Here is a 26,783-nt window from a genome sequence, read left to right as displayed (position 1 = left end):
TTACTTCTGAAGTTTCAATTTTGGACTTTAAAAATCTTTCCAGCACGAAAAAGATATCCTTCAACCTGATTCAAACTCCATTTACAACTGCCTTAGCTTTCAAACTCTTTTTTCATCGTTTCTTTTCTCTCGAAACTTTTTCATTTAGATCGTACGCCTGAAGCATTGATAGTTAACCCTCCACCAGCCAACATGGACGATATCGTCCACCCTGACTTTCTCACTTGTCGATGTCACGGGAACTTTCCATTCTTTAACAATTTTTACTAATGAACTGATTGAAAGATTCATTGTGCAAACTATTGGAATATCAAGTTCGTACCTGAAACTGATTACCTGAATTTGTTCGAAACATTTTGAAAAGCCTCAAGTGGGAAAAAAGAGTCCAGAGCGAACTCATCCGTGTTGGTTGACAACGTCAGTAAAAAACCACATGGCTAGATACCCAATTCCAAAAACGATGACTTGTTCTTCTCGCAGCACCGTGAGATATGAACAAAAGGTAACTCACCAATAGAATCCTGATCCTGATCCTGATCCTGATCCTGATCCTGATCCTGTTCCTGTTCCTGGTCATCGGTATCGTAGTGTTTGATTTCAGAGGTAAACCAAACAATTCCAGCCTTGGCGTTGCCTCTGGCAGCTTCCTTGATGCTTTTCATATGCATGTAGTCCCTGCGATGTCCGTTGCGCCTAGTGAGTTGAAGGTCCATAACCTTCCGTCTGTACTTTCCCTCGGTGAGTACTTTCCTCCACACGAACGTCGGCTTGTACGGATTTCGTCGTATCATCTCAAGCGCTTCGGCTTGGGTTTCGAGAAACTCGTAGATGAATTTTTCTTCCTGGCTCTGAAACTGGGTGACGGGCGGCTGGGCCTCCTTGTCCTTCAGCAGCTGCGCCAATTCATCGGCCTCTTCAGGTACGGATTTCTCGCGCGAAGCAGCCGGTGGCTTCAACGAAACTGTCGGCCTTCTCTCCCGGTACTGATCGGGAAACAGGAAAGCTATCGAGTCCTCGAATATCTTGTCCTGGGTTTGCAGGATCTTCTTTATCTTCCGCTTTTTCCGGTGAACCTCCTCCCTCAGCATCATCATCGGCGCTCGTTGCTTCTCAAGTTCGTCTTTTCGAAGACCCTTCTTGTCAAGTATCACTCTCTGCATTCGACGGAGCTCCATCGCTTTCCAACGCTCTCGAGCTTGCGCCAGAAACTCTTCAGGATTGCTTCGTATCTGCGACAGAAATTCTCAAGTAACAGAAAATCGTCTTCTAGCACACAAACATATCAATTTCTTAAACCCAAATTATCAATTGTAGTTGGTAAGTAAATGTCAAATACGAGACCCGATGCCTTGTACACAAGTGATTTTAAGATGAAGAGAGTAGCATGCTGACCACATGAATAAACTCACGTTTCTCTTAGCTCGACTTTCGCGAATGTGGACGGCGGCCTCCTCCATTTCCCGTTTTCTTTTATCATCCTCGGCAAGTCGTTGTTTCTCGGCATCGATGTCAGCGAGTTTTCGCTTCCTCTCAACGTTCTCCAGGTTGGTAGCACTCCAGCGAGTCTGCCACTCCTTGAACTCTTTAATGCGGTCGACTTCTCGGTCAACGAATTGCTCCAGCCACCTGATGTCACTCTCGTCAAAGTGCATCAAAACGTCAGGGGCTGTGAAGACTCTGAGGGTGCCATTGTAGTCGGAAAAGGCGATGCAACGAGGGTTCAAGTAGAGACTGTGCGTGACTAGCCCCGTTATGTTCCTGCCCGAAACGCTCTGAGTAAACGTTGGCTTCTCGCTCTGACACAGCAGGTCCCATACTTCAATTGTACCATCACTCTGTGCCAAGAGAAACAACGTCGGTCTGCAGGAACCCCAGCAGCAGGCTGTGTACCTGATGAAAGTTACTTGAAGCTGAGTGAAACCTGGTGAAATCTATTTAAAAAAAAAACTGAAAGATCAGTACTGTACAGTATTAGCAAGAATGTCCAGGTGATCAAAGCCTCGGTTTAGGGTTAGACAGTACTGACTAGAGTTAATTAATGGCAGTGGGAAAAGCGCGTTGAAGTAAAACTTCCACGCTCACTTGATCTTGCTCTTCCGCCAAATGATCGGATCCATGCAATCATCCCTCCATAGAGCAAACACTTTTCCACCGATGGTGATAAGGATCCGGCTGAGGTATTTGGACCTAGCAACGACGGTGACAGGACCGTCGTGAATTTTGTTCCTTGCGGCGATGACGGCCGGTTCATCATTGACCATCATACCAGTGGAGAACTCGTAGCCATCCCACGTAATCCGCATGAGATCCCCCTCCGTGGTTCCAACCACCATAAAGGGCTCCATTTCGTAATCCGGCTTTTGGATTACTTGCTCGTGATATCGCCTGGTCGTAATATCCATACGAGATACCTCCTCGGTCAACTGGATCGTCGGAAATGTAGTGAAGTAGACGTTGACGGTGGAAAGCGGAACCAAAACATCGTCCCTCTTCACCGAGAGCTTGTAGTCCGGCTTGAATACTCGGTCCAACTGTTTGTACGGTGAAATCGCCTGGACCAGTGGCTCTGGTCGGGGTACCTGCCTCTTAACCTTGGTCCTCGCCGTGCCGTCACCAACGTCAGATGGTTTGTACCTGAAACGAACATTGTTGATGGCTGTCAAAACGGTAAAACACTGGTTCTGTATCTCGATTCCGCTGAATGGTTTTACTTCAGATCCCATATGGCAACAGTCCCATCTTCACTTGATGTCGCGAACTGCCAGGTCAGTTCGGAGACTTCAGTGTCGGCCGGGAGACTCTGAATCCGCCCGTTTTTATCCAGCTTGTTGTACGGCGGAAGCCACACAATTTCAGTGATCGGGGCGACCTGGCCATGCTGCAGACTCGACATGGCGGCTGGCCTGATGGTGGATGACGACATGGTTTCGTTCATCCACGTCATGAGACTCTGCATCGCGACCCGATATTTAACCTGAGCTGGTGTTCTGACTTCAACAGTTTCCACCTGCTCAATCTTACCGGCTATATCCCAAATCGCCACCTGATAGAACAGTTAACGTATTTCCTGCTCATGCGAACACTCTTGGGAAATTCCCTTTGTCTTACCACCCCCAAACTTATCTGCTCACCTGGCCGTTCGCACATCCTCCGACCACAACGTTACCGTCTAACGGACAAAACGAGATTGCCGTCACTTCTCGTGGCGAGTCGAGCACCAACTTGGGAGTTAGGCAGTCCGTGAAGGACCATATTAGCACCTTGTTGTTGCCCTCGCACGCCCGGCGCACCTGGTTTTCGAGGCTGGTATCAGAGGTCAGATATTCCGAGTACAGAGGTTCTGAGTTTTGGTTTTAGTATCGATAAAACTTTTTTCAAATTTTGTTATTCACATCATACTTTCAGAAAAACACCAACTTGTTAATATTGCAACTTTCGTGATACGTGCACGAGTCATTCTTCAAAATTTTCAACTATGCAGATATAAGAGACGTTAACGAATGGGAATATCGAGTCATCTCACTTCGTCCCTATCTCCCGGTCCACTTAGAGTTTCCACTTTGCTATGATGGGTGTAGGCAGCAGCTACTGTTCCAGTCCAGAGTGGATGCCAATTGAGGCTGTTGATCACACGATCCGTGCACAGTTTCCCAGCCGAGTAACTTTGGTGTTCCAGATACTTGATCACTTCCGGAGGGTGAGTGTCCCTCTTGTTACGGACAAGACTAACGTAGTCATTGTAGTAGACGTCCCAATTCTCGTTAACCGTCACCTACAAGATAGCTCAAGCTGTCTGTCAGTAACATTTAGTGTTGGCAACCAATGGACACCTACAATATGTCTAGCTAAGGCTTTAATGTCCTTTCACATCTCGGAAACTTTCTTACGTAATCGCAGACCTCCTCCTTGTACTTCTCAACAAAATCAGTGAACGCGGTGCTTTTCTCCTCGTCGAAAGTGGCTGGATCTATAACAGGACACTTGTACTCGTACTGTGTCCACATGTTGTTCGGCATCGATGGGTCAGTTTGAGCTTCCACGTCCTTGAAGTAGGGTTTCACCTGATCCCCACGTCCAACGATGTTGCGAGTTACTGTCTCGAAGTGCTCCCTCTCAGAGACGAGCTCCACGTAACCGTCTCTCTGATCGTCGACCCCGCGGTCCGTGAAATTCATCCCCAGGTTCAGCAGGTCCGAAGTCGTCTCGACCTGAAGAAGATAAAAACTGTTCCGAACCAGTCTAAGAACTTCTATGGAAAGAACCTGGGTAAGCATTGACATGGTATGATGAACCGTACCTCGATCTCATAAAGTGGACGTGTCTTCTTGTCAATTTCGCTGTCAACCTCGATCTCACTTCCGAGTGAAGTCCATTTTCGAACAGTTTTATAAACTGCGTTACGCACGCGGTTTTCCTGCTCCGCTCTGAGCGCCTCTATGTTCTCGAGTACCGCATCCTGAGCTTCCTCTGTAACGCAGACGTAAAACTGGCCCTTCTCGCTGCTCGAAGGTGCGTAACCGATCAGCATCTTTGTACCGGGAAACTCGGTAACAGCGTCCTTGATAGGTAAGAAGTCGCTGCTCTCGTCATGTAAGTCAATGTTGTCCTCGATTATCTCCTTCTTCACATACATCCATGGATACTCTGTAGTCACGTTTTCACCGATAACGCAGCCGACGATTTTTTGCGTCAGGGGTGACAAGTCGATTCGAGCTATTCCCTCGAAACCCTAAAAAAAGTAAAAGCCTCTGACATTTATTCTCGGGCTACGAAAGTCCGAAGAGGAAATTTTATGGTAACATCTCTACACGCCCGACTGAGATCTCTAAATAACAGGAATCACACTAAAAACGGCTTATTCCATGCAACTTACCAATGCAGTTGACCTTCGGTAATTCCTCTTCATGCTCATTTCAAACTCGGATGAACCACCCTCGACAAAAGATGGAATAGATCCAAGGAAGGAGCCTCGTTCATAGATGGATTTTCCGCTACGTGTTGTCCCAGGCATTTGGGAAGTCGCGGCCAAGTCCAGAGCCGAAAACTCGCCTTCGATCGATTGTTGGAAGGGTTAGTTTCGACATCCAACCGATCATGCAAAGTTAAAAAATCGGCTCACCTTCATACCCCAGATATTCGTCAGCCTCCAAATCTCCTTCTTCATCTTCATTTTCATCTTCACCTTCATCCATCGGGTAGGGTTCGCCTATCAGTTCTTCATCGAACTCGCCCCTACTCTCCTCTGGATATTCATGCTCCGCATACTGTACGCCATCATTTTGATCTTGGTCTGGACCAAGCTCGTCTTCCGAGCCCCTTGAACCCCCATTTTCGACCCCTTCAGTGAATCTCTCTAAACTCCCACCAGTCTCACGGAGACCAGCTTCCTTTCCAGAATTCATTTTTGAGAGTTTTGGTTCTCGTTAAACTTATGGATCTTGATGTCAGTCCAGCTGATCGCGTCAGTGAATCTGTCACTCCAGGAAAACAACAGCTGGAAGAAAAATGAAGGTAAGATCGCATCGACTGTGAAGCGATAATCAAAATCGACGAACACACTGAGGATCTTACAGCTCGGAGTAGACTCGAAGGTCTTGAACAATTTCAAAAGAAAAGTTCTACACCAAGGCGCATGTTACGTGAATATGTACGTCGAGATCCGAACACTGAGAGTTGTGGGACGCGTGACGCGTCATTGAAAGTTGAAACACACCGAGTATACAGACACGCTTTGCTTAGGGTGGGTGAAATTACGACCTAGGATTCTCGTATTCGCGGTCTTGATTACAAGCAAACCTGGAACTAATCTAAACACACGCGAAGCGAGGCGTTGCGTCGTCACACCCTACGACTCGTACCCCTTCCTGGGTGACAGACACTCGAATAATACGAGATGAGAATTAGTCCCACCCTAAGAACACCCCATTGAGAGGAATGTGATCGACTGCCACGTCCCACGTGCTTTCATCTTGTCTTGGAACGCCAAAGAACGGACTCGGATCCCCGAGCTTTTCATAATAAGACCATCCTCCTGTCTTCATCGGCTATGCTTTGATCTAGCTGAGATAATTCTCTTCCCAAAGTACAAGGCGAATAGCAATCTGGCAATTGTCACATCATCAATAACATAAGGGTATAATACAGGTGATTATTATCGTTAGAAGCACACTTTCCATAACAACTGTTCCTTTAATTCTAAAATCCTTCACGTATCAGACTTTAATGTTTTTCGCAAATGTGTTCGAAATCGTATCGCATCTACCAAGTACGAACAAGTCGATGTTCCGAGCTACAGAAGCGACCGGCAATACGTCCGGTGGCCGTAAGACAAGATTCTGGTCTCTCCGACTAGGCGTTGAAACTTGGTGCGAAGTTCTGGTGGCAGCGGTGGGATAGCCTGGCTGCTGTGTAACTCCCTCCTTCCTTCTCACCGAGCCGGCATTTACTTCCAGTCCTGGAATTACCCGCGTGCCACACCACCAGGAGGATATTGTTGCCCTGGAGCGTTGGCGGTGCCCCGCTCTTGCGAAATTAGTTTTCAGAATTATTTCTCGTGCTCAGAGTTTCTCTATCCGACCGTTTATACCTATGAACCAAGTGCCTGGCCCACTCCCAACACTTTCGCGGCTCTGAAACACTAAAGTTGCCGTTTTACTAGCTCGTAGTATAGAAAGGATCGTCTATGTAATACGGAGAGTTGCTGATTGGTTTAACATTAGTGGGCCATAAGAATGCTTCGACGTTTCAGGCACACATATTTTTTCCAACTCCGAACGACTTTTTTTTCTACAAATAGACGTAATAATCAGATAGGTAAAAATTTATGAAACAACTGTGAATAATAAAAATAAAAAACATGCTATCAAAAACGAAGAAAATAATTGAGCAAACAGATACTGACAAAACTTTCAGCTCAAAATTAATTACTGTTCTACTTGCACCTGTGTTACGTTATATTACATATACATAATATCCGTACGACCATCAGGAGAAGAGTGTCCGCTTGTCAAAACAATATATCAAACCACTCGGAAGGGGAAAGTGGGGGAGAAGTTTGAACCCGAAACGGCGACCGTTAATCTCCGTCTGCATATGAATGAAAAAATTTCGGTGTAAAAAGCATCAGCCAGCATAAAAGTAAAGAAAAAGATATTAAAAAAAAAGTCGAACAAATGCAAGGTAAAAACAAAGAGACGAAAAAAAAAACAAAACAGAGATGGCGGAATGAGAGAAAAAATTTCAACGACGAAAATAATTCTCTTTATGATTTATTCCGGATCTAAAGTTATGTACGAGACACGGATGTAAAAATGTTGTAAAATTAGAAAATAGACGGAGTTATTGATCAGTACTGAAAAGTGGCGGTGATTTTTAAACTGGAATAAACAATAAGAATATAGGAATTCGTGATATTTGAACTTGTGAGACGGAAGCCTGGAAAACGAGGTTCGAGAAACTCTAAAAAAAAAAATTGCAATAATTGTCTGAAATATCTAGAATCAGTCTGGGTGAAAATCGATTTTATAAAAAAAAAAAAAAATAGATAAAAAAATTGTGTTGCACGTATTCGTTTGATAATAAACTCCTAAATTTTTGAAGAAACTTATATCGTTGACGGGTTCCATTACTTTACTGTTCTAGATTTTGTCTCTGACCGCGAAGAAGCGACACAAATATCAAATCAAGACTTCCTCTGAGTAGGTGGGTAAATAGGTAGAGAGGGAGGGAACGCTTTTGCGGAATGGTCTGGATGCAGGTAATTGCCCGCTCATCGTCCCCATACACCAGATGATAGAACGGTAACTCCTGCTTTCTGGTGGATGCGGGGTGTCTTCACTTCCCTTATACGCCATATCCCGTCCCCTGCACGTAAGGCCGTTCCCGCACGTATTCCGGAAGGACAACGAGGGACGCGAAGGGTGCAGGAGGGGAGGAGAAAGACGAACTTGAGCCTCGGGAACAAGAGGGAGAGGCGAGATGCTGCTGGTGCTGGTGCTGGTGCTGCTCCGCGAAGATAGCAACTTTGTTATTGTTGCAGGAGTCAAGACTCTCTTCCCCTTTCTCGGCCTCTGTCTCTCTCTCTCTCTCACTCTCTCTCGTCGCTAGCTGCGAGCTGCGGTGATATCAACTTAACCACCAACCCTCCAACCGCCTGCAAGATATACCCTTATATCTCGTTTCGTCTAGTCTACACACAAGTATACACTGAGAAAAATTTTTAGTTCCAGTTACCGTTCAGTCCTTAACTATTATCATTTTTTACCGCAATCGAAAAATATAGTTCTAGTTGGAAAATAAAAATTAGTTTTCTAGCTGTTACCGGAAAGTTTAGTATTCGTTACTATTCTTTCTCATTACTGTTGCTATATTTTCTTGCAACCGTTGCGAAAATGTAATGCTTGTGCAAGAATAAATTGACGTTAAAGCCTTGTTGAACTGAAAAAGCAGAGTAAACCTCACAAAGTGATTTTGCGTTGCAATTACCAAAAAAGGATCGACAATAGCGCAAAATGGTTGGGCGTACCTCGTTTTTCGTGATTCCAACAATATTCAAACAGTTTCTTTTAACGATACCTGTGTTACTCAATTTTTCCTAGTTACTGTAACAAATTAAATTTTTCTCAGTGTAGTCCGGTCAAAATAGGTCTGAATTGAAAATATTCGCGATATGGTGGCGTTTTTTACTATCAAGGTTTTCGACCCTCTAAGACTGATATCGACATATGAAAAATTAATTGATCATCGTGCAGAGCGGAAAATTCTATATCTAAATATGTCTTCATATGTTGAAAACAGAGTCGGACTAACAAATTAAGAAAAAAAAATATTATACTTATCGATGACATCTGGGCAATTTTGGTGAAATAGTTTCTTTTTTCTTCAATAATTCAGTTACGAACACAAAATAGAAAAAAGAAAATTTGAATAATTCAAATCGCTAAAACTACTTAGGATAAAAAAATTCTGGCCAAACATACAGAGATTTTTTTTTTTCTTTTCTTATTTTTCACGTATTTTGGGTTGACCAGTGAACAGAGCAAAAGAAAATTTCTTTGGTATTCACTTCGAATAATTTCAAGTCTTTTCGGAAGAATTCAAACGTTTTAAAAGATAGCAAATATTGACCTCAGTGGTTGAAATTGATGTTGTGTGATTATGCAAAAACCGTTTTTGTTCGTAGTTTTCTCGTGTCGTCAATATCTCGTCTTCATTTCTTTTTTTTTTTCATTCGCATTAAATTCTTTTTTTTGCTTGTGTTCATAATGTCCGGGTGAATTGATGATGATTTGACTTGGTGAAACGAAATAATTCTTACGACAGAATAAAATGAAATTTACGGTGAATTTTATGCCTGATGAAAATTCGAGGATCGTTTCCAGAGGAAGATTGAACCACGCGCCGCAAAACTACCCTCAGTTTAACGAAGGTATAAAGGTACTTCAATTCGGTGGAACACGATTATCACCTCGACTTGAGGTTCTAACCACCCTGCTACACAAATTCACCAATTCTCCTCTTACGCTCTTTCTCTCTTTCCTCGGCTGTTTCGTTTTATTTGTATTTTACCTACACGAATAAACCTAAAAACTGACAAAGTTTGAAAAGCGAAGGTATGAAAAATGCGAGAGCAAAATTTTACACGGCGAAAACGTGTCACTGAAATCTCTTCGTCGTCCCGATTGTTATTCTAGATATTTGAAATGAAAATTTATTCATGAAAATATTATACCAAACTTGTGATTATACTCGATTCGTTTACTTTTTCCCTTCCTTATTTTTATCGCCGTATTTTAGCACTTCCTGTTTCTATGCGTGACAGATAAATTTACTTCAGATAAATATAATAAAATGATTTCAGCAAATTAAATCTCACTGAAAGATTATGAATTTTTTAAACGCAATCAAAAATTCCATCGTATATATTATGTCGTAACGTGTGTTTATAAAATTATTCCAATTTGGTTTTTCCAAAAAAAAAAATAAAAAAATTAACAATGCAGAATTAAACCGTGTTTACGATTCTAAAATGAAATATTGAAAATATTCATGTGATACGATTTTTTAAAGAGCTAGATTCACGGTTAAAAATATTTATGTAAGTATTTTCTCAGCATTTTGTGCGTTAATTAAATGCGCGTCAAACACACCGAGACACTGTACGTATAACGCATTCGAAAAGTCGATCGTATTCATGCGGCGATTGAATTCAAAGCCGGTAAATAACGCGTTTAGAAATTGAATGGAAAATCTCTGGGGTGTATAAATCGCTAAAAAAAAGCCTCTAACTTACCACGGAATTAAACTTGCAAGTATTGTTCAATAATCACCCGTTGAAAATTTTTCCCACTCAAATAGTCATATTTTTTATTCCAACTGATTTTCGATTTGCGTTATTGACGGATCACTTCCTTTCTGTCGAAAGTAATAAATTTATATGTATACTGTGACAAAACATTTGTCAACTTGTGGTTCTTAATCGAGTCAGAAATCAATTAATAATGTTATAAAATGCAAGTTATCATATTATTGCCTTTCTTTTTATATACCTGACGGTAATGAATTTTTGAAAAAAGTATTCAACGGTAGATTCAGTTGAGTGATCTAGAAATCAGGCGCGTGTATAAATTTGTGATGAAAAGTTTTTAATAATTTTCAAAAATATAGATAAATGTTTTATTGCAACAAGTTGTGTCGACGGCGAAAGTTCAAGCGGGGGAGAAAGATGTTGGAATTGATTAACTCTAAATTGCCAAACTTTAATTAAGAAACGAAATTTAGCAAAAAGTAAAATGTATTTACGTGAAATTCACTCTGACTAAACTAAAAAAATCCTAAGGTATTACGTTTCCACATGCGTTACACATTATCGAATCACGAGTTTTATTGACAATGTGTTAAATTTACGCAAGAATAAAATTTTTATTTGAAAAATTACAATATGTTAGTATTTGACCAGTGAAAATAAGTTCACTTATGCTCGCTTCCACACCACCGCAAGCGGTGGAGCACCCGGCGCGTTTTTTTTTTTTACGTGGTTTCCCCAGTAGGCCTAGTCCACGGAGAATACTTGCAAGATCGATCTTACGTTCTTCGAAAAATTGCAAATGACTCTTTTTTTTTTTTTTTTTTCCACCTAAAAAATGAAACGTTAATTTTTCAGCATAGTCAATAAAACTCAGTCACCTGGATCAGAGGAAAATATAATCAGTGACATACGTCGATAAAGACAAAAATATACCGAGCTTAGATAGGTGAAAAATATATAATTAAAAAAAAAAAAATAGACATAATAATTAGTTGAAACAGACAGATAATTTGATTAGCTGAGACAGGCAAGAGGTTTGATTAGCTGAAACAGACGAAAAGTTTGATTAGCTGAAACATACAAAATGTTTGATTAACTGAAACAGACGAAAAGTTTGATTAGCTGAAACAGACAAAAGGTTTAATTAGCAGAAACAGACGAAAAGTTTGATTAGCTGAAACAGACAAAAGGTTTGATTAGCAGAAACAGACGAAAAGTTTGATTAGCTGAAACAAACAAAACGTTTGATTAGCTGAAACAAACGAAAAGTTTGATTAGCTGAAACAGATAAAAAATTTGGTTAACTGAAACAGACAAAGGTTTTATTAGCTGAAACAGATGAAGGTTCGATCAGCTGAATAGGATGAAGAAATGATTATCTGAAATGAGCAAAAGTTTTATTACCTGAAACAACCGATGGTATGGTTAGCACAATCACGTAAGTCCATACACTGACAAAAAATGGATCGAGTCCAACATGATATTCGCTTTATTATTCGTGGCTTCGATTATTAATTGTATCGATGAACGAAAAACATTCAAAATTTTTTGAATCGACATCTCTTTGTGCTTCAAGTTATTACAGTGAATATCCTTTTTGACTGAACATTCCATAGTTCCCACTGTCAGTGCATCTGTTAACAAATTGCTTTTGTTGCCCTGAAACAGAAAATAATACGATCGGTTAAACGAGTGTTTCTGTATGTTTCAGCTATATTTCATAAATACTTACGCCAAGATTCTTCACCATCACTACACACTCCGCGATTTTTATCCCCGTGAATTGACCACCGGCTTGGAAACGCCGCGCTTTCTCTCAGAACCAAGAACTATCAAGGGGGCATCCATTGATCACATGAGACTCACGATGGGGGGGGGGGGGAGGGGTACTTGAAAAATCACGTGATAACGGGCAAGGGGGGGGGGGGGGGTTCACCAAAACCTCATGTGTAATCACGGAGGGGCAGGGGTGGGGAGGGTCTAAAATGAATTATAAAGGCATCACGTGATTAATGGATGCCCCCCAAGCCGACGCGCAAAAGGCGCGGTCAATTAAAGCTTGAAAACTCAGTTTTTGGTAAAAAAAAATTGATCGAGGAGCTGCAGACTTAACACATCGAGAGTTCTTTACTTTTTCATATACCGTTTACGAAATCGCTAGGCAAAACGCGCGATCGTTCGATTCGCATTATCAGGGTGGCGACAATTTTGCTCAAGCATAATTCCTCGACTTTTCCCTCACTTTTCCCGTGAAAAAATTCCGAATTCCTTGACATTTTCCCACGAAACTTGAATATTATTGAGCAGCGTTTACGACCTCACAGCTCCAGAGGTTGTGCAACTTGAATATATTAAGCTGGATCTAAAAAACACGTAGCACTGCTTCGTTTGAGACGAATAATTAGAAATTGAACGATTACATTTCCGAAGGTCCGTTTAACTGAATTTATGAAGCATAGTTCAAGATTTAATAGATAACGATTTTTGTGAAAAAAAAAGTGCGTTTCTCCATTTGGTCGATCATATTTCCCTGACTTTTCCCGGTTTTAAAAGTCTCTCACCACGCTGCTCGATCACTAGATCACTCGATCACTCGATTCAACTGGCTCACTCGAATCGAAACTCAGATCACTCGGGTCACCGGATCATCCATTTTTGGGCCACTGGATCACTCGATCACTCGATTAATCCCGGAGGCAGCGTCAAAAATTTGCGGGTCATTTTCGCAAGCTTCATCTTTTTTAAGTTAAATGTGTAACATATAATATTAATACGAACGTCTGTCAAATCACCCTCACGGCGGGGGGTTGCGGCGGGGTTACAATTACAGCAAAATAGATTGAAAAAAATAAACGTATTGCCGAATACGCGAAATTTATCGTAGGCATTAATTGAAACATAAGAAGCTTAGAGAATATCGACGGTTGCGTAGAATAACCGGCTATCTCGAGTTAAGTTCAGAAACCGGCTATTTCGCGTTTGAAATTTTTTGGCCGCAAATAAAATTGATAGCACTGTCAGGCTGAATACGAAATTCGCCAGCACTTCACAAAATTCATACAAGCTCCGTTTTGTGAATGCAGGTATTTACACATTTAATGTCACTATCAATTTAACGTCATTATGCCGAAATGATAATCTTTAATTTCATCTCAACATACGCCTGATGCTTTATACTTTCATCACTGCTTTATAATTCTGTGGATAAACACATAATACCTACATTCACAAAACGGAGCTTGTATGAATTTTGTGAGGCGCTGACGAATTTTGTATTCAGCCCGACAGTGCTACCAATTTAATTTGCGGCCAAAAAATTTCAAACGCGAAATAGCCGGTTTTTGAACTTAACTCGAGATAGCCGGTTATTCTACGCAACCGTCGATATTCTCTAAGCTTCTTACGTTTCAATTAATGCCTACGATAAGTTTCGCGTATTCCGCCATGCATTTTTTTCCTCATTTTCTGCAGTAATTGTAAGCGTCGTGTACCACCCCCGTCGTGGGGGCGCGTTGGAAGACGTTCGTGCTACTCTGTTGTATGTAACACGGATAACTCGGACAAAAAAAATGAAGCTCGCGAAAATTGTGCAACGAAATCTGTCGTTACCTCCCGGACTTGATCACTCGATCACTCGATCACTGGGATCACCTTGGACACCTTAACCACCGGATGGAGTCGATTACCGGATCCCACCGATCCCTCGATCACTGGATCATTGGATCATTTGCAGGATGGCGCCGATTGTGCTCAAATAAAATTCCCTGACTTTTCCCGTAAAAAAATTCAGAACTCCCTGACGTTTTCCCACGAAACTTGAATATTGTTGAACAGCTTTTACGATCTTACAGCTCCGGAAGTTGTACAATGTACATCTTGAATATATTAATTTGGATCTAAAAAACGTAAATAATATTACTTCGTCTCACACGAACAATTAGAAATTGTACAATTCTATTTCCGGCAGTTAGCTTGGCTGAATTTACAAAGCACGGCTGAAGTTTGAAAACAATTTATAGAAAAGTGCGTTCTTTCCCATGGTTCGTCATAATTCCTCGACTTTTCCCGATGGACAAAATTCTCCGACTACTTCCGGTTTTCCCGGTTTGTCGCCACCCTGATTATTAATAATCGCGCAAAAGGCGCGTCCGATTCCCGTGATTAATTCACACGCGCAAAAGGGCGCGACCGATTTACCTGTAAAAATACCTTAAATATCTAGGACTTGTCGCAAAATTCTGCAGAAAGCCAATCCGCATCCGCGTCTTTTCGAATCCGACGCGTCGCGATGCGGATTGTTCTTCCGAGATGCGGGTCAAGTCCGGGAGGGAGGTTGGAGGGCATGCATTTTACCTATATTGTGTGGCGTGACGGTCGGCGTTCCTCTTCGACGCGAAGTCTTCGAGCTCAGCATCTCGCCATCCAGCGTACCACGGAACGCGATGGATGGTCGAGAGATGCGTTTTGCCCATTCGGACGATCACAGAAATCAATCGAATGGAATAACGATCGGTGATCACTGAATGATTGAATTGAACAACAATGGAAAAATGGTTGCAGAGTGACAAGAAATGGAAAATTCTATCTCGTTATTATTCAAACGCTTACAAACGGTCGAGAGACTCGAATACCGATTCTTTTGGGAACAAAATTTCCGTGATCGTTCGACGCTGTGGATTACAAAAGTTAGCAACATCGCGGTACATCGCGACCTTCCTACCCTTGCCTGTTTCCCAACGAAACCACCCAACGGAAAAGAGAGACGCACACACACACGCACAAACCCCGCGACGGATCTCAAAACGTTCGCCTACCTACCCGGTTACCTATATTCGATCTAAACGATTCTCCATTCTTTCCAACACACGTCATTCTTCGTCATTCGCGCCGTGGTCACTGACTTACATTTCGTTGTTTACCTGTCGGGAGCAAAATGTTTTTGTATCGTAGTCTGCCTACTCAGAATACAGTATCGCGGTTGTTTCCCGCAAACCCTAATATCGCATGTATCGTTTTAGCAAATATTGGCAGACTTTCGGTACATCAACCTTTTGTAAAATTGATTAAAAACATCCTGTATGCCAATTAGCATTTTTCTAAGCGAGCTAAGAAAAAGAAGCATTTGATCGATACTTGTTGAATGTTAAAATATTGAAAATGACGTATAATATAAGATGCAATTTGATTACGTTACGTTATACCAGACTTTGGAATTTGATCGATATAACAATAATGTGAATATTCGAATACGTTAAAACCTCAGGTGAACCCACCGCTTAAAGGACATCGTCGGTAAATTCAAACGTGGATTATTACATCAGTTGCGAAACGCAATTCGATCTCGCGAGTGCCGAGTAAGCGATGGTTACCTGTCGCGATGCTCATTCCGCTTTTAGCAACGTGTAAAATTTCTAACTTCAAGTGAGCTACCGCTAATTAAATTGCGAAACGAAAATTATCCGACCAAAAGTCAAGCACGTTGCGATCGCTAATGAGCCTATCCATGCAGCTAAGAAATCCAAGATTTGCGTAACAATTGTTACCGCCACGCCACGTGACAGGGGAATCCCAGGGAAATACCCGTAACCTAAATACGTGCAAACTCACCGACGTTGCCGAGTAATGGAGAAGTTGCTCGGATGTCTCTGCTTAAATCTGGAAAAGCAAAAAAGGAGGCCCGAATTAATTCATGTACAAAGCTGCATTGTCAGTTGTCGAATTAATTATCACCGTTGTTTACAGATTACGCAAGGGTTAAAATTATGCTTCAAATGTACCACCTTGAACAATCAAACGGCCATTAAAATGAGTATTCTTACCTCCTTTGGGTTGCTCCACACTTGAAATGTAGTAGTCGCGTAGCATCTCACAATCAGGTCGAATGGTGAAGCGACGCACTCTTTACACTGCGATAAGAATATAACAGAATATTACTCATTGAACATACTTGGTTCAGATTTCATGTCCCTACAAACTGTGTGTGTCAAAATAATAATAATTTTTTTTTCACAACATTTCAGTGGTTTCCGATGTGTTAATAAATGAACTCCATAAATGAATAACAGAAAGTTAATTAAATAGACACAAGTATCGAATATACATGCGTAAGGCCTGTAACAGCTACTACTATTTACGACCAAAAGCGACAATGTAATCAAGAATCCTATTTATTACGTACCTTCCGGTTTTATCCACTGTAGGGGATGGTCTAGTTTTCACCTATCTCCAGAGATCAATCGATCCAGCCGAATCTTTTGGATCGTTGCTAAATTTGGTGAATCACACTGAAATGTAGGCCGTCCCTGTAGTCAGATAAGAGATAAAATTTTGTTAGTATTCCATGTTCCAAATAAATACACGCGCTATTGAAAATTAGCGATCATTTTTACAAAACATAATCAAAGACCGAACACCGATAAAGTTCAACCGAAAGACAAACCTCCGAAGTGACGAACATGTAACGACACAGCTACACATGCGTGAATAATAACACACTTCCGTATTCGGTTGACGAACCGATAATTTATTTTTATACAAAAAGAATGCCGCCGAAATGAACCACTCACTGATAAATACGTTACAATTGCATTACGAACTCATTGTCAAACGAAGCTTACCTTCCGCAAGGCCCGTTTTTTTCAGAATATTAGAAAGAAAACCGCAACGGAATATTATCCGAGTATTTTGTTGTCACAAAACGCTTCTGACGAGTCAAAAGTCTGCCCGAGAATAATTTCCATATGTTGTTAGCCTGTTCGGCAAGCTTCGGAAAGCTAAAATCTAAAAATCTGCAGCGTGATAATTAAACTTGATTCCAATTTTCGCGTCGTAGCTGCTTGCCTCAAAGGACTGATTGTGAGTGAAGTTGCCAACGATGCAGCTACGCACTCACCGAAGGTCGGCCGGACAAACAATAACAAACGACACGCGACGCCGAGAGTCGAGAATTCAATTCGCCACGACCTGAAGTAGTTGCACGTTGGAACGAAGAAGGAGGCCCGGATTAATTTAGCATATTGGCTCTTCAGTTTTCAAATCAATTATTACCGTTGTCTAGTTTAATATTGACGCATTGCACGCTGCAACAAAAGTTCGACTTCAAATGTACGACATCGAATTATCAATCAATAAATCAAGTGAGTATCGTTACCTGGAATCTGGGCTGCTCCACACTTTTACATGTAGTAGTTCTCGAAGCATCTCAGGTTTACAGGAAGTTGCACAAAACAATTAACACTCGGGACGCGAAATTCACCTTCAATTACGTAATACAACGTAACAGAAATCGTTGAGCTTATACACTTGGCCCGTTTTTGTACAGTCACGTAGTACGAGAATAATTTTCGGTATCTACATGCGTTCGAAGCCAGCTTCAGTCGAACACTGAATTTCGAATCAGAAGCACCGATTATCGGTCAACATTTCGAGCGTGTTTACATCGCTGCGTCCTTCGAGACTCGCGTCAATGTTATGATCGGCTTCAATGGATCGTAAACTTTCGTCACGTACGCACATATTTGTTTTCTTTTCAAACAGTGAGGTGGGTTGCGAGTTTCATTGAACGATTTAAAGTAACCTGCATGCCTAGAAATTGAATCTTTTCTTCTTCATTTTATTCGATAATTCAGCCGACTCGGCACCCACTCGGGGCTGTTTGTTTCTCGCAGGCTGGCCAACCCGTCTTTAGTTTTAACGTGTGAAAGACAGTAAAATGATTGCATCGACAAAGACGACGATTATGTTTTGACAATGAATGCCCAGTAAATAAAATTGAAACATAATCGTCGTTGTGTCGTCGATGCAATAATTTTACGATCTTTCACAGTTTGAAATTAAAAATGGGTGGGCCAACCTGCGAGAAACAAATGAAGAACTTGTTTGATGCCGAGTCGGTGATGACGGGCTGCAAACTTTCAAGATATTTTCTCGGTATATAAACTAATAATTCAATTCGTTTAACGGAATAAAAATTACTTGACACCAAACTCGAAGGAACGTTTTCTTACGGAAGTATTATTAAAACTTTTCGATACTGCAAAAGTGTGAGGAATTTTGTGTTTCGTCGGTTGTCTAAACAGTGACGTTGATGAATAGATGGTGAAAAATTTTTTGAGCTACAAAAATAAAAAGAAGAAAAAGATTCCTTTCGCAATGTGGTAATAATTCGATTGAATACTTTATTCGGTTTATTCTTGCCACATGCAATTTCAACTGCAGATGAATATCGTTCGTTCACTGCAAAGTTAGTTTCCAATCGACAATCGGCAGGGTGACAAAATAAAAATGTTGAAATCTGCCTCGGCATAGTTTTCTTCGTTGAATCGAAAAGCATTATTCCAATTCTGTGTAAAATTAATTATCTTATGAACTGACTGAACGAGTTTAATAAAAATTATAGTGCATTCAAATTTGATTCAGTGATTAATTGTGTGTGTTCAGTGAAATCAGAGTGAAATCAATCAGCGATGAGAGTTGCAGAATGTCAGCTGATGGCAGAGTCATCTTCAAGGTACGTGCATGTTTTCTTTTTTTTTTTTCATTTAACAAATAGGTGTTCAAATTCAGGATTACAATTCATCAATAAATGTATAAAGTTTGCGGAAAAATGAACAATTCTTTTGCGATCTGCAGGGCAAAAAAAAATTTGTCACCTCACTGGGGGAATATTTAAGAATGAAAAATGGACTTGAGGGAATAATTATTCCAAGGCAAAGCAAACGTCTCTCCGTCTGATTACGAAATCATCGAAATTCAAGAAGATCGTTAGAAAAGAAAAAAAAAAGAAAAAGTAAATTTCGCTAGTAAAAAAATCACTTATTCCGCGGAATTTAATCGTCCGAAAGATGAAAAATTGCATCAACCACGAACCATTCGCATTCCGGTCTATTTCGGTGATTCTGCCAAGGTATTTGACAGCTATCAAAGATGAAAAAGTCCCCATCGGATGTATAATACGAGAGGGCGAGGGTGAATATGGGAACACCCCGCGTTTCATTCTAGCCGTAAACCCTGCAGATCGGTTCGATCTTGAGATCTGATGATGGTTCGGCAGGCTTGCAGCATCCGAAAGAGAGAGAGAGAGAGAGAGAGAGCCGTGGTCCAGCAATCGGTGAGCGTCCGAAGTCGCACACGCATCGAGTAGAAATTCCTCCGATCCCATAAGATTTTACGATTTGACGGGTGATCCGCTCCCTCGTTTCGGGGATAAAACGACGATATTCCTCGCGTCGAAAACGGACCGAATTTCCTCTCCGCGGCTCTCGTTCGAGTCCTTTCGCGAGTCCGAAATCCGCGCGAGTAAATTTCAGGATTTATTTCGCTTCGCGGATATTACGTTTTTCCCGTTGAAGAAATTTTTTAGAAAGACCCAGGATTCGTGGCTTCTTATCGGCCGGCCGATCGTCCGGTAAATTTTACGGACGTTTGGTACGCGCGAAGTCGGCTCGAAAATCTGTCGAATCAAAAATATGACGAAACGAATGTTTAACAGGATTCGACCGAAACTGACCAAGTTGAATCTGGTTCAAGATAATCTCTGTGATCCAGAAAAAAATGTTTAATTACCGAATTTCAATTGTTAATACCTCGTTATTAACAACGGCAGAGAAATAACATCGTTTCACTGTTTTTTCACCGAAAAATCTGTACATATTTCGTCTGATGCTAATAAAAAATAGCTCGTTTTATCAGTAATTGAATTTCTTAGAAATTGTGTGAGACGGATTTTTTCTCGAGTCGGTCAGTTGGCAAAAATAAAAAATCCGATACGTAGAATCGTAATAATTTACAGATGTTAAACTTGTGATTCAACAAAACATACGTTGTTGTTAACACGACGTGACTTGGACGATCTGTGCGGAATTTATTTACGAATGAAATCAGCTATTGTTCGTTAGAATCACGTAACCAATATGGATTTTTACCGTGCAAAAATGGGATAACGATAAAATTTCTATGACATGGTTGAAATAATAAAGTGTTATAAACTTGAGCTTAAGTGCTTTAACATTTTCTCCTTCATCGCGAAATCTTTTATAAAAATTGAAGTTCGAAAGTTTCGTATGATAATTCGATTTGTTTTCTTTTTTTCACTCTATCTAATTATACATACATGTAACTATTGGTATTTTTTTGGAAATTCTATTTCAAACCTTCGAAATGTTTACGTATCTACATTTATTTCTAACATTTCGAGAATTCTGCATGTTTCGACTGTTTCACACTTTAACGATCTACATCTTTCCTCTTTCGAAAATGCAGAATATTAAGGTTCGACTATTAATTCCTACATTTTCAATGTCTATGTTATTTAGTCATGAAAGATCGTTCTTCAAAAATCGATTAAAACAAACCCGCTTGTGCAAAATTCAATTTCCGCTCATTCCTGAGTGAAATATCTCAAAAAGACCAAAATCTAGTGACGAAATTCAGGTAAAACGATTTTTGCAAACCCGCAAAAATGCGGTGCATTAATTTTCCAAATTTTCCACAGCTCGCCATTCAGCCCAGTCAAAAATGAAGCGTTTCTTCCTGGCGCAATTGAAACTCGATATCCAGTCCTCGCATTTTCTTCTCTTATAACCTGTAATTGGAAATTCAACGTCGAATGTTTAGGAGAATTGAAAATCAGCTCGATGATTTCATTTTCTCTTCGCTTTCTGTCTTTTGCTTTTCATTTCTCAACGCAATATCGAGCATTCGTCGAAACGTTATTTCTTTGATGAACTCAGCGAATATCTCACCATATAAGTCCTGTATACGCTTCTCATACTTTGATCTTTTGCAATAAAATTGGCGAAAGAATCGCAATGAATACCGTGACTCAATTAACGGCCAATTCGAGTCTGGAGTTATTTATCGAATTTTCGAAACACATCCAGAAAATCACCCGCTTTATACATTTTTTTTTTTTATTTTTATAAAATAACGATTGATTTGATTAAATTTTTTTTACGCATTGTTGTACTTTTGTTAGATTAAAAAAAAAAAGTTAAACACAGAATAATGATCATTTACTCATTGGTTTATTATTTTTCGTATTCCAAAAGCACAGTATAAAAAATTCATAAACATTATTCATCCAGTTGTGAAAAAATGTGCAATTTTTTCCGGTAACCAACTGTTGTTATTCCATTTTTTTTTTTTTTGTTAATTTTTTTCTTTTGTAACAGTCGGTAAGTTTCTGCGATTAAATAAATTAACCACTTTCGAAATTTCTGTCTTATCGGAAATCGAAATATATGTGGAAAAGGCAAAATCACGCAATCGACTGAAAAGAAAATTGTCAGAGCGAAAATTGTTCGAAGCAACATGAAACCAAATCGTTTCAATAGTTTCCAGCTTTATTCGTATCGAATATTTTCGAATTTGGAATTTTTCGATCAATTTACCAATAAACTTTGGTAGGAAATTTAGAATGTTATTTTTTCCTTATCTTTTATCGTTTTATCGTTTTCCCGATTCGGGTTTACGGTTATTGGCTTGTTGAGGGTAAGAGTGAAAAAATATGTTCCAAATTACTGCCACCCCGGTTTTACGCTCTTATTATCGATCGTAAAAACGCGCAGTAAAACGCAGACGCATCGGGGATGCAAAAAAAAAAAAAAATGAAAAAAAAACACAAAAATTTACACTAATCAGCTGATCGCCGCCAAGCGATACCCGGATTCGTATGTATACATGGATTTATGCACATATATAATATATCTGACGGTGTATGTTTAGTGTACATTGCAGTTACAGGAACGCCTGTAAGCCGGAGGAGCTTTGGAGGCTCAGACTCGAGGCGGCAATCGATAATCGATAATCCCGGCATTACGCAACCGCTTATTCGATTACAGATATCGCTAGATTGTGTATATATTATACCTATAAATAGCAGTGTCTTCATTCCGCTTCCGATTTTCAATCTTCGTTTATAGTTGATTTAGCTGAGCGAAGAAGTCAGAAAATGTAATTAAGGAAATGCGGAGATGAAAAATCGAATTCACATTCCGTCTGCACTGGGAAAAATTTCATTTGTTACGGTAACTAGAAAAATTGAGTAAAACAGGTATCGTTGTAAAAAACTGTTTGAATATTGTTGGAATTACGAAAAACGAGGCACGCGTAAAAATTTTGCGATATCGTCGATCCGTTTTTGGTTATTGCAACGCAAAGTCAGTTTGCGAGGTTTGCTCTACTTTTTTTAGCTAAACAAGGCTTTAACGTCAATTTATTCTTGCACAAGCGTTAAATTTTCGCAACGGTTGCAAGAAAATCTAGCAGCAGCGATCGTAACGAGAAAAAATAGCAACGGATACCAGACTTTCCGGTAACGGCTAGAAAACTAATTTTCATTTTCTACCTAGAACTATATTTTTCGATTATGGTAAAAAAATGAAAATAGTTAATAGGAACTAAAAATTTCTCTCAGTGTGGAAACTCGAGGGCTGGCCGGTGGCCAGTCTGAAATCGCTCGTCGAATCTCATCTTCATAATTATACCAAAGTTTTTCACCGAGTTTTGACAGAAATAATTTCTCCGCTGATCCAGGTTCTCCTTTATTGTTAATTAGAGGTACGCGTGGCTGTAACGAGAAGGGTTCTGAGTCGCTCCCGCGTTACGACAAGCAATACGCAAAGTGTTAGGTAGCGTAAGGAATTTGCGAGATCGTATTACCTACGCCCACCTTCCTTCCTTCCTTCAATCCTTCCTCTTCTTCCACGTTTCAAGAAACAGTAAGAAGACTCAGAGCTCTCACTGTCACTCGACTCTCTCTCTCTCTCTCTCTCTCTCACTTTCTACACAGCTACGCGCACCCTTATACGTATACCTAATTTAAAATACGGCGAGAGGAAGGCAACTAGAAAGAAAAAATGGGGACAGAGAGAGAGAGAGACAGAGAGAGAGAGAGAGCAAAGAGTGCGAGAAAAGTGGAATAATGTGAAAAATGGAAGGATAAAAATTTTCAAGAGGATGACTTGTATGCCTTGTCAAGGAAAAAGTATCGCCTTACTAACGAGATTCAGAGGAAGAAGCGTGAGAGGGATGAGAAAAGGAGAGAAAAAGAAAGAGAAGATATTATAGACATTTTCCAGGGTAAGTGAAGTCAGTGAATAGAATTGATGCTTCGCGATAGAGCTTGTTGGATCGGATTGCATTTCCTTCCGCGTACGGATAGTCTTGAAATTTGTACTTTTTATTGGATTTTCGCACAACGCGATATCCGTCCTCGTGACGTGAGAGATGAATGGAAAATTAACGAAGAAGGACGGGAGGTGAAAAATTTTGTCGAAGAATGCAAAAACGTTTTGATTGAAAATACATGAAACTTTAGCTCTGTAGCGAAGGTTGGGTGAGTTTTTTTTTTCTTAAACTATCAGAAATCGATTCGGAAATGAAAAAAATAAATAAAATAACGTAAAATAAAAAAACGAGTTTATTCCTTTGTACGAAATCGTTGAATAATTTTTGTATGTTACGTTTGAAAATTCGGGTTTTTACTCTCAGAAAGTTACTACGGAAATGCAATTTTCAAACGAATATCGTGCACGTGTGATTTTTTTACCTAAATGCAAAGAGAAATAGAGCAGAGAGAGTAAGGAACTTAAGACTGAATATTATTCGAATAACGTTCGAAAACATGTCTAATATTAATTAAATAACCGAGTGATTTGGTAGAAAAAAAGTTTTTTTTGAGTCGATTACAATAAATCTATCAAGAATAGTCTTTCGAATAAAATTAGCCATGATCGTAGAGTGAAATTGGACAAGTCTGGCAAAGTTTAGCAAATTTTACAATTTCGTGAAGTGAGCTTTTAATTTTTTGAAAAATTTCACCAGTCAATTTTATTTTTATTGTGTATATTCAGTACAGAAATATAGCAGTTTAATAAATACTGGACGTAAATTTACCTCGTAAAATAATTTCCAGTGATACGAAGTGAGCTTTTAATTCGTTGAAGAATTCCTCCACTAATTTCTATTTTTATTACATATTCAGTTCAGAGGTATTGCAATTTTTATAAATACCGAACGCGAATTCGCCCCGGAAAAAAAAATTCCAGTGATATGAAGTGAGCTTTCAATTTGTTGAAAAATTGCTCCACTAATTTCTATTTTTATTACATATTCAGTTCCGAAGTATTGCAATTTAATAAATACCGAACGTGAATTCAGCCCGTAAAATAATTTCTATTGATACGAAGTGAGCTTTTAATTCGTTGAAAAATTGCTCCACTGATTTCTATTTTTATTATACATCCCTATTTCATTAGTTTTTGTACAATATCTCAGAAGATTAATTACAATTCGCAAGATATACTTTGTTACTTCGACTTTATCCAGCCGACTATGTTCGATACGCCGAGCACTCAATGTTACGTATATCGCTTTATATACTCGAAGTTTTGATCGATCGAGCTTATTTGCAGAGTTTCAAGCTACCAAAGTTTCCGTAATTATTCAAATATTTATCATGGAATCTCAATATCAACACTGAATTGAGCTTCTGATTAAAGTTTATCGATCGGAAGTCCAAGTAAATCTCGTTTCTGAATCGGAGAATGAGAGAAATTTTTAGTTTCGGTTACCGCTCAGTCCCTTTAACTATTTTCATTTTTTACCACAATCGAAAAATATAGTTCTAGCTACACAATGAAAATTAGTTTTACAGCTGTTGCCGGAAAGTCTAGAATCCCTTACTATTCTTTCTCATTAACGTCGTAAAAAAAAATGCCAAAAATTTTTACGAACAATTATTGCTGGCTCGGCGTATAAAAAAACGGTTTATCCGTATAACGAAGCGACGCCGAAGGAGAGATCGTTTTGGTTAAAATCTAGTTACGATTAATACGTAATTAGGCGCAGCCCTGGGTTCTCGTTTTCACGAGCAATTCTGTCGGGACCTTCGCAAAGTAGTGAAGGCGAAATCGAGTTATCAGTGAAAAGGGCCGACGCTTGCTGCCGGAGGCGAGAACCAGCCATCCAGCCATCCAGGCAACCCTGTTTGTACTCCGGTGTCCATTAGTAACACTATACTTAAATGCAGCCGTTATGTGTTTGCGTTTTACCCTCTTCCACCCTGGGTTTTTCACCCTTAATCTCCAACGGCTGCGGGATAACGTCGAGAGAATCGTGTGACGCGGTAATTTCCACTTTTGACAAAGACGATTGAAGTATCTTAGGGAATTCGCTTTTCCACCGTTCTTTTTGATTTTTACGATTTTTCAAAACTCATCGACGGTGGCTTTGGAATTATTTCAGCGATACGAAATTTTTGGGTGAAATCTAAAGATTTAGATCGCAATTCAGATAATTCAGAATAATATCCTATGGACTGAAGTCCTGTCGTATATAATAACGTCGAAATTCAAATTTTAGAATTGAAAAATCGGTGGATAATTGATATTTTTGGTAGAACGATTTTATAAGGAAATTTAAGAATCGTAAAGCAATATCTTCTTTTTTGATTATATCACCAATCTAGTTACATTCAACAATGAACGTTTCCGTGATAAAGGAGAAAATGTTAAAGCACTGAAACTCAAGTTTATAACACTTTATTATTTGACCCATGTCATAGAAATTTTATCGTTATCCCATTTTTGCACGGTAAAAATCCATATTGGTTACGTGATTCTAACGAACAATAGCTGATTTCATTCGTAAATAAATTCCGCACAGATCGTCCAAGTCACGTCGTGTTAACAACAACGTATGTTTTGTTGAATCACAAGTTTAACATCTGTAAATTATTACGATTCTACGTATCGGATTTTTTATTTTTGCCAACTGACCGACTCGAGAAAAAATCCGTCTCACACAATTTCTAAGAAATTCAATTACTAATAAAACGAGCTATTTTTTATTAGCATCAGACGAAATATGTACAGATTTTTCGGTGAAAAAACAGTGAAACGATGTTATTTCTCTGCCATTGTTAATAACGAGGTATTAACAATTGAAATTCGGTAATTAAACATTTTTTTCTGGATCACAGAGATTATCTTGAACCAGATTCAACTCGGTCAGTTTCGGTCGAATCCTGTTAAACATTCGTTTCGTCACATTTTTGATTCGACGGATTTTCGACGTGACTTTAGAAGTGCAAAAGCTTCGTCATAATTAAAACTAGATTTCAGGATACCCGATTTCGCGAAAGCGAAACTCGGAGCCAACACAACGCAGAATCGCCTGGGGCGCGTTGGTGACTTGATAAAAACGAAATTGCCTTTCAGTAGCGGAGCTTGGGGTGCAGGTCCTATATAAGCGGCGGTTTCCTCCCCCTTTTCTCGCACGAAAGAGGGACAGGCATAAGTGAGATTGTAAGAAAACACTTACCGCCTCCCGGTGATGTATACGCACACACTTCCCACGCGCAGGTATCCCGACTATTTATGGGGGGTGATGGTGTGGGTGCCTTGGTTGTACGCTTCGTAGGGGAACCGATTTTTCAACATCCAACCCCCCCGGCCTTTGTGCGTCGAGTTTAAAC

General features: G+C 39.9%; 1 protein-coding gene across 1 annotated transcript in view; it reads right to left on the bottom strand.

Moving 5' to 3' along the window:
- The window catches only part of LOC124308645 (dynein axonemal intermediate chain 3-like), a 74,261-nt gene extending 68,300 nt beyond the window's left edge, over positions 1–5,961 (bottom strand). Inside the window, exons 1-10 of the mRNA XM_046771531.1 lie at positions 5,120–5,961; positions 4,874–5,049; positions 4,298–4,729; positions 3,888–4,208; positions 3,524–3,772; positions 3,132–3,290; positions 2,712–3,043; positions 2,083–2,634; positions 1,410–1,890; positions 512–1,229 (exon numbers count right to left, since the gene is read on the bottom strand). Of these exons, the coding sequence (XP_046627487.1) occupies positions 512–1,229; positions 1,410–1,890; positions 2,083–2,634; positions 2,712–3,043; positions 3,132–3,290; positions 3,524–3,772; positions 3,888–4,208; positions 4,298–4,729; positions 4,874–5,049; positions 5,120–5,402 (3,703 nt within the window). The 5' untranslated portion in view covers positions 5,403–5,961. The remainder of the gene's footprint in view (positions 1–511; positions 1,230–1,409; positions 1,891–2,082; positions 2,635–2,711; positions 3,044–3,131; positions 3,291–3,523; positions 3,773–3,887; positions 4,209–4,297; positions 4,730–4,873; positions 5,050–5,119) is intronic.
- Between the last annotated feature and the right edge of the window lie 20,822 nt (positions 5,962–26,783).

Source organism: Neodiprion virginianus, chromosome 7 (assembly GCF_021901495.1).
Source record: "Neodiprion virginianus isolate iyNeoVirg1 chromosome 7, iyNeoVirg1.1, whole genome shotgun sequence".
Lineage (NCBI taxonomy): Eukaryota > Metazoa > Arthropoda > Insecta > Hymenoptera > Diprionidae > Neodiprion > Neodiprion virginianus.
The sequence above is the reverse complement of the archived record's forward strand: the minus strand, read 5'-3'. Positions and strand labels throughout refer to the sequence as shown.